General features: G+C 40.3%; 2 protein-coding genes across 2 annotated transcripts; one reads left to right on the forward strand and one right to left on the reverse strand.

Annotated features, from left to right (window-relative positions):
- Positions 1-3,852: 3,852 nt before the first annotated feature.
- On the reverse strand, positions 3,853-6,350 carry LOC131018771 (uncharacterized). The gene is made up of 3 exons (XM_057947476.1): positions 5,539-6,350; positions 4,247-5,481; positions 3,853-4,136 (listed from the first exon to the last, which is right to left on the reverse strand). Exons 1-3 carry the CDS (start codon positions 6,348-6,350, stop codon positions 3,853-3,855), a joined length of 2,331 nt encoding a protein of 776 aa, XP_057803459.1.
- Positions 6,351-7,474: 1,124 nt separating this feature from the next.
- On the forward strand, positions 7,475-8,289 carry LOC131016625 (copper transporter 6-like). Its single transcript, XM_057945334.1, has one exon. It carries the CDS (start codon positions 7,634-7,636, stop codon positions 8,102-8,104), a length of 471 nt encoding a protein of 156 aa, XP_057801317.1. The 5' UTR covers positions 7,475-7,633; the 3' UTR covers positions 8,105-8,289.
- The last annotated feature ends 284 nt before the right edge of the window (positions 8,290-8,573 follow it).

Raw genomic sequence — 8,573 nt, forward strand, 5'->3', positions numbered from 1 at the left:
TACTCATTAGGTAGCTAAGATAAAATTAAATAAATTAAATATAATATAATTTCTCAATAAAAACTCGCTTTGATACCATTTTAGGCGAGAGCGTGAGAATGTGTGATGCGTATGTTTTATAATTATAAAAGAGCAAATTCATAGGGTATGTTGATATAAAAGTTCAAAAGGTGGAGTTGTTGTGTAATTTATTTTGTGAAGGGGTAAATTCTTAATATTCCAAATTTAATGAGGTTAGTTTTGAATAATCAAGAATTAAATCATGGGTAATTTGAATAGATATCAAAGTATATGATATAATTTGGATTTTTTAAAGTTCATGGGGAAAATGAATTTTTAGCAAAGTTTGTGATATTTGTCACAGATCGGAGTACCAGGGGTGTTTATGTGAACAGATCTATTGATTTTACGTAGGAAAGTTGCAATCTTTAATGAAACAGTAAGAATACAGAGGTAAGTGAGATAGGAGGCAAGATAGAGGAGAAGATAGGAGACAGTTGATAGTTCATTGCTAGGTTAAAAATCCTCATGCAAATACATATAAATACTGGTCCCCCACACGTACCAGCCTTGAAAATAAAAAAGAAACATAATTATAAAAGAGTAAAATTTTGAAGTAGCCAAAATGAAGCATAAAACACAATTTATGGCCACACATTGAAAAAACACAAATTTTGGCTATTTTTATTGATTTGGACGTTTTTACCCTTAATGAGGCGGACCGGGTAGGATCAAGCACGCGGGTCGTGTGCCGGGTCGGGTTAGGCACTATTAGGCACTTATGGCACTATTAGGCACTTATGGCACTATTAGTGCCATAAGTGCCAAGATTTTACTTTGGTTTTATTTTGGATTTCCGTTGGCACTTATGGCACTAATAGTACCATAAGTGCCAACGGAAATCCAAAATAAAACCAAGTAAAATAATCATTTTGGGCACTTATGGCACTAATAGTGCCATAAGTGCCATACGTGCAGCACAAATACAGAAACAACAACATCATTTAAACCCTAAATGGAACATCTAAACAACTCTAAATGGAACATCTAAACCTCAAATGGATAATCTAAACCCTAAATGGAATATTTAAACCCTAGGGGAAAGTGTGCACTTATGGCACTAATGGCACTAATAGTGCCATAAGTTCCATACGTGCAGCACACAGATCAGATCAGATCTGCCATGGCTGAAATCGAAGGAGGCGGCCGATGGAGGAGGCGGCGCAATGATCAGATCAGATCCACCGCCGTCGCCTCATCAGACCAGATCTGCCGCCGCCGCGCGCTGGAGAGAGAGTGAGTGAGATGAGAAAGAGAGAGCAGAGAGCGGCAGCCGCTGGAGAGAGAGAAATGGAGGATCTCCTCCACCATCGCCGCGAGAGCTCCGACGAATTCTCCAAGCTCGGCGCCGCTGCCGCGCAGCCGCTGGAGAGAGAGAGAGAGAGAGAGAGAGAGAGGGAGATGAGAAAGAGAGAGGAGCCGCTGGAGAGAGAGAAGGAGATGAGAAAGAGAGAGGAGAGATGAGAGAGAGAGAAGGGTAGAATAGTCATGACATACAAAAAATGGCCAAAATTTATGTTTTTTCAAATGGTGGACAAAATTTGATGTTGTATGTTGAATAGGGCCATTCGGCCCTATTGTTTCATTATAAAAATGCTACTATAAGAAATGCGTTTTTCCCCTCTCTCTCAGCCACTTTTTGAAATATAATCTCTCTCTCCAGAATTCCTTTATCTGCCACCCTCTCCAACGGCTACCGAAGCTTCATCTTCTTCTTCGCTCTTCAATGTCGTGACAATACCTCCCCCATTTTCAGATCCTCGTCCTCGAGGATCCAACTCTGGAAGTTTGCGGAGAAGAGGTTTAGAGTCTTCCCAGCTGGAAATGTCAACTCCATCCTTAGACCATTGGACCAAGAATTGCAGAACGTCTTGCCCATTTCGGGTGATCAAGTGCTCTTCTAGCACTGCAACCGGGGCGAGCTTGAAATGACCAGCAACGTCGATGTCGGGCAGCTCAGTAGACGGTACGACATTTTTACTCAAACATTTCTTGAGAAGAGAGACATGAAAAATAGGGTGGATTTTGGATGTCTTAGGTAGGCCCAATCTGTAGGCGACGGTTCCCACCTTCTGCAAGATCTCATAGGGCCCATAATACTTGACTGCCAACTTCAAATTTCAGCGTAAAGATACAGAATTATGCCGGAACGGTTGAAGCTTGAGGTAAACAAATTTGCCCACTTCAAATATCCTTTCACTCCTCTTCTTGTCCGCGAAGAACTTCATTCTTGCCTGCGCTTGCTTGAGATTTTCTTTTAAAATATGGACTGCGTCCTGTCTTTGGTTTAGCCATTCTCTGACCTCTTGATTGTCGGAGCTCAAATAAGCTCCTAAACCGGTGTGTGGTGGAGGCTGCCCGTATAGAGCTTGATAGGGGGAACACTTCAGGCCGCTATGGTAGTTAGTGTTGTACCAATATTCGGCTAGTGATAACCACTTAGCCCACTGCTTAGGACTGAAACTCGTCATGCACCGTAAATAAATCTCCAAACACTGGTTCACCCGTTCAGTTTGGCCATCAGATTGTGGGTGATAGGCCGTGGAAAATTCCAGTTGAGTACCCATGATCTTGAACAATTCCTTCCAAAAGTTGCTGGTAAAAATCTTGTCCCTGTCGGATACAATGCTAACCAGTGGGCCGTGTAGCTTGTAAACATGGTCCATGAACAGCCTAGTCACTCGTTGGGCAGTAAAGGGGTGAGCGAGAGCAATGAAATGGGAATACTTGCTCAGTCGATCCACCACTACTAGAATAACATTCTTCCCTACAGATTTGGGGAGGCCCTCTATGAAATCCATAGTAATGTGAGTCCAGAATTTATTAGGAATGGGCAGGGGTTGAAGGAGACCAGGGTAGCTTGATAAATCTGGTTTGCTCCGCTGACACACATCGCATTCCCTCACCCAACCTTCGACATCCTTCCTCATGTGAGGCCAAAAGAAAAATATTTTGAGTCTTAGTAAGTACCATGAATCCCAGAATGCCCACCAAAGGTTGAGTTGTGCACCTCGGATAGAATCAGTCTCCTCAAATTTGCAGATGAGCCAATCGCAATCCTACCCTTGAATTTAATAAGGCCAGCTTTCACTTGAAATTTTGGGTGCGTGGATGAATCCACCAGCTTAGCAGTTAGTATTTATGTAAAGTAAGAGTCACCTTCATAACTATTCTGAACTTGTAGCATCCAAGTAGGTGATACTGAAGAAATCTCAAAAGCATGATTGTCAGCCACAGGATACCTAGATAAAGCATTAGCAGCTTTGTTTTCAGCACCTTTATTATACTGGATCTCATAATCAAAGCCAAGTAGCTTGGTCAACCACTTTTGTTGTATTGGGTTCATCGTCTTTTGATCCAACAAATGTTGGAGAGCCTGTTGATCTGTCTTGATTATGAACTTGTGTCCTTGCAGATAGGATCGCCACTTCTGCACGGAAAATATTACAGCTAAAAACTCCCTCTCATACACCGGCATAGCTTGGTTTTTAGGGCATAAAGACTTACTCATATAAGCTATTGACCTTTTATCTTGGAGTAGGACAGCTCCTACCCCAGTTCCACTGGCATCAGTTTCCAAAACAAATGTCTTTGTGAAATCTAGAAGAGCTAGAACAGGAGCAGTGGACATAGCAACCTTAAGAGCAGAGAAAGTTGCCCCTGCTTCTGGAGACCACCTAAAGCAGTCCTTCTTCAGTAGTTCTGTGAGTGGCTTACTTATCAATCCATAGTGTTTGATGAACTTCCTGTAATAACCCGTGAGCCCAAGAAAACCCCACAATTGTTTGACATTCATTGGTGTAGGCAATTGACCATGCTCCCTATTTTGCTTGGGTCAGTTGCAACTCCTTCACCAGATATAATGTGCCCTAAGTATTCAATTTCACTCCTATGAAACTGGCATTTACTCCCTTTAGCAAACAATGATTGTTCTCTCATAACAGTTAAGACATGCCTGAGATGAAGTAGATGCTCCCCCTCGGTTTTACTGTATACAATTATATCATCAAAGAATGCCAAGACGAACCTTCTCAAATAAGGTTGAAAAACCTGGTTCATTAGAGACTGAAAAGTAGCTGGAGCGTTGCATAAACCAAATAGCATGACTAGAAACTCAAAATGTCCATGGTGTGTACTGAAGGCTGTGAGATATCTATCTGTTTCTTTCACTCTTATCTGGAAATACCCGATCTTCGATCAAGTTTTGAGAAAAACTTAGCCCCGTGAAGCTCATCCAATAACTCATCAATGAGAGGAATGGGGAAGTCATGCTTCACAGTGAGAGAATTTAGATACCTATAATCAACACACATCCTCCATGACCCATCCTCCTTTTTCTTTACTAAAATCACTAGAGAAGCGAATGGACTTTTACTATGTTGGATAATCCCTGCTTCAAACATTGCTTGAACAATTTTTTCAATCTCATTTTTGTTGCTGTGGGAAGTCCTATAAGGATACTGATGCTTTGGGACACTCCTTGATTTGAGTAGGATCTGATGTTCAGTACTTCTTACAGGTGGAAGGCCCTGAGGTTCTGCAAAGATATCATGAAACTCCCTCAGAAGATGCTCTAGTTCAGGGGTAATGTTGGATTTCCCAACTAATGCCTGCTGACAATCCACCAGGTAAATCTCTTCCACCTCATCTAGATGGTAATGCATCATGTGGTACAAACTATGTGATAAGACATCCTTAAATCTGGCTTGGTCAGTTTTTGCCCTTAGTTTAATCCTCTGTGAACCTTGATGCACTGTAAAGGTCATACCCTTGTAATCCAAGGTGATAGGAGAGCAGTACTCCAGCCAGTCACTCCCCAGTATTAGATCATACCCATCACTGGCCAACACCCTAGGTGAGTAAGTAAATCGATGTCCCTGTACTTCCCAAGATAAGTCAGCCGCCCTCTTTTTGCTAATCAACTTCTGCCCATTAGCAACTTTGATTAAGATAGGAGAAACAGGCTCCAGCTTAACACCAATCATCTTAGCAAATTTCTCTTGTAAAAAGCTCAATGTACTACCAGTGTCTAGAAGTATTCTGATTGGGGAATCTCCAATTTTTCCAATGACCCTCATTGTTTTAGAACTGACACCTCCCACCATAGAGTGCAAATTAACATGCACCTCCTCCATAGGTTCATTCTCATCAATTTGCACTTCCACAGTATCTTCTTCATGTTGTAAGTAGGCTAGCTCCTGTGCCTCAGTCATTTCCATATAAAATGATTTGTGCTTGCATTTATGCCCTGCAAAGAACTTCTCATCATAGTTAAAACAGAGCCCCTTCTCCCTCCTAACTGCCATCTCTGCAGCAGTGAGTATCTTGACAGGTGTTTTACTGTTTCCTTGGTTATTAAGCTTGTTTGTTGTCCCACCCCTTTCAGGCCTCTTGTAGCTGGTAACCTGATTTGTGAAATTCCTAGGAGCAGGTTATACTCTTTTTGCAATAGCATCAAGAGTAGAGATCTGTTTATACCCTATCTCTATGGCTTCAATCAAAGTCTTAGGTTTAAACAGTAACATTAGCCCTTGTAACTCCTCTAATATACCACTAATAAAACTTGCACTGGAGTATTCTTCAGAATAAGTCATGCGATTGCTCAACAGTAAACATGCCCTTAGTTCTTCAAATTTCTCAACATATTCTTCATAGGTACCAACCTGCTTAAGGTTCTTAAATTCCATCACTATCATTCCTTCATTTAGATCTTCAAATCTAGCCGCAACAACATCCATAAATTGTTCCCAAGTGATAGAAAATAAATTCTCACAGCCAAAATTCTGTAGCCATTGTAAAGCCTTACCCTCAAAATTATGAACAGAGAGTTGGATCATATTTTCATCAGGCATGGCCGCAGTTAGTTTGAAATAAGTGTTGCATTTGAGAATCCACCCTCTGGGATTGGTACCATTGAACTTTGGAAAATCTATTCGGTGCACAGTGTTTCCAGAATTGAAACTAGATGGGGAGGAATAATCACTCCTAATTTTAGAGGTAAATGCGGTGTTTCTAGCATGGTTACCTTCCTTCCTGATAGATCCAGGACTTGGCCCCAAAATAGACCCGGAACTCTCCTTGTTCGGCCCTATAGCTTGGAGTTGTCGCCTAATGTCTCCCATGATGTTAGATAGCTGATCATATTTCGCATCAACCTTTTGATCAAGGCCCGCGATCAATTCTTTCATTCTTTCCTCAGTGACTGTCCTTTGTAGTAACTCAGCTTGTAACAACTGATCCATTTTCTTTTGTGCCTCGTGCAGCTCCTTCAAACGCGTGCTATCAGCCATGATCGAACAAGCTTTGCTAAAGAACAACAAAGAAACCTTGCTCTGATATACCAAATGTCACTAATCAGAGTACCAGGGGTGTTTATGTGAACAGATCTATTTATTTTACGTAGGAAAGTTGCAATCTTTAATGAAACAGTAAGAATATAGAGGTAAGTGAGATAGGAGGCAAGATAGAGAAGAAGATAGGAGAAAGTTGATAGTTCATTGCTAGGTTAAAAATCCTCATGCAAATATATATAGATACTGGTCCCCCACACGTACCAGCCTTGAAAATAAAAAAGAAACATTATAAAAACGCTACTATAAGAAATGCGTTTTTCCCCTCTCTCTCAGCCACTTTTTGAAATATAATCTCCCTCTCCAGAATTCCTTTCTCTGCCACCCTCTTCAACGGCTACTGAAGCTTCATCTCTTTCCTCGCTCTTCAATGTCGTGACAATATTACACGCAATTAACCCTTTATAAAATATATAAATATACTCATTTAGGATATTTTTGTCCTTGCATGTATCGAGTATTAGTGTATTTTGCACTGGTGCTTGACTTGTAATCGATAAATGTTGAGCATTAATGTATTTTCTAATAGTGCTCTACTTACAGATGCTCGATTGCTCAACTCGCAATGGCTGAGCATGTCGAGCATTGGAGTATTTATCACTATTGCTAAACTCGCAGAAGTCGAGCATGTCAAGCATTAACATATTTATCACAAATACGCAATGCTTGACATGCTCAACTAATGCATGTCGAGCATATCGAGCATTAGTGTATTTACCACTGATGCTCGACATGCATTAGTCGAGCATGTCGAGCAAAGTTTGCGATTTCAGCATTTCTTATGAATTAAGTAAGGGTAGCTTTGTCATTTCAAACTTAAAATGGGTAATTTTTTTAATTTTCTTTTATAGTGGGTATGTTTTGTTTTTTGTCTTTGAGAATGGGTAAAAATAACCACTAAAACTTTCATGAAAGTTTTTTTGTAATTTTTATAGTTCAATAATTTCAAAATTCATAGTATTACTTTTTTAAAGTTTAAGCTTATATTGTTTGAAACTTAATTAGATAATTTTATAAATAACTTCAAAATGTAGACATAAAATACTGTTAATCTATAGTATTACATACACAAACTGGCCTAGGGCAATCCGATATGGTCCTTGATTTAAACTCCTCAAAAAATCTTTTAAAAAGAATCTTTCAAGAATTCCAAAATATTAAATAACAATCATTCTTCATTTACAATTCTCAAACACGCTATCATTGAAATTATCGAAAGAAACATGTCAAATGATAGTGGAAACATGAGCATGCCGATGCCAATGCCAATGCCGTCGCCGCCGTCAGCGTACAACAACCAAAGCACTATGTACATGCACGAAATGCCCATGATGCAGATGAGCTTCTTCTGGGGCAAAGACGTGGTGGTCCTTTTCTCTGGCTGGCCGGGCTCCGGCCGCCTTGGAATGTACATACTAGCACTGGCCGCGGTGTTTCTGTTGGCGGTCGCCACCGAGGTTTTTTCGGTGGCTCCGAATTTCAAGCCGCCGGCTGTTCGCCCCGCCGTTGGGGCAGCTGTTTACGCTGCCGTGTACGCTGTTCGCATGACTCTAGCGTATTTTGTTATGCTCTCTGTCATGTCATTCAACGTCGGAGTGTTCCTGGTGGCGGTTGCCGGCCATGCCGCCGGCCGCTTCGCCGTAAAGTACCGAGCGCTAACGGCAGTGGCGCGAGCGTCGGCGGAGGACCCCTAAAATTTGTGGAATATGGCATGGTTTGTATCGTCTTCATTTTCTTCTGATTTTTTATAAATAATAATATATTTATCAAATTTATTTTGAATTATAAGGAGGCCTCGTGCGATGTTCACACAGTGGAGATCATTCATATATTTTAATTGAACATTTATAAGTGTTTTATTAGATAATCTTATAGGACATATGTAAGTGTTATATTTGAATATGTGAGTGATCCGCAGCGTATGGACGACGACACCGAAGAATTTATGTCGAATTATTATGCTCACAATTTATATGTGCTTAGTGTGATTTAATTAGATTATATATAAGGAAAATAATTATAAGAAATAACATATTTACTTTGTTAATTAAAATAATCATGTAAAGATAATGATTTTTTTTTTCTAATTATAAGATTGCATGAAATCGAATATACTATCTTTCACGCATAAAATAATCTATTCTCTATAATTATGCTTTTACG

This window comes from Salvia miltiorrhiza, chromosome 3 (genome assembly GCF_028751815.1).
Source record: "Salvia miltiorrhiza cultivar Shanhuang (shh) chromosome 3, IMPLAD_Smil_shh, whole genome shotgun sequence".
NCBI lineage: Eukaryota > Viridiplantae > Streptophyta > Magnoliopsida > Lamiales > Lamiaceae > Salvia > Salvia miltiorrhiza.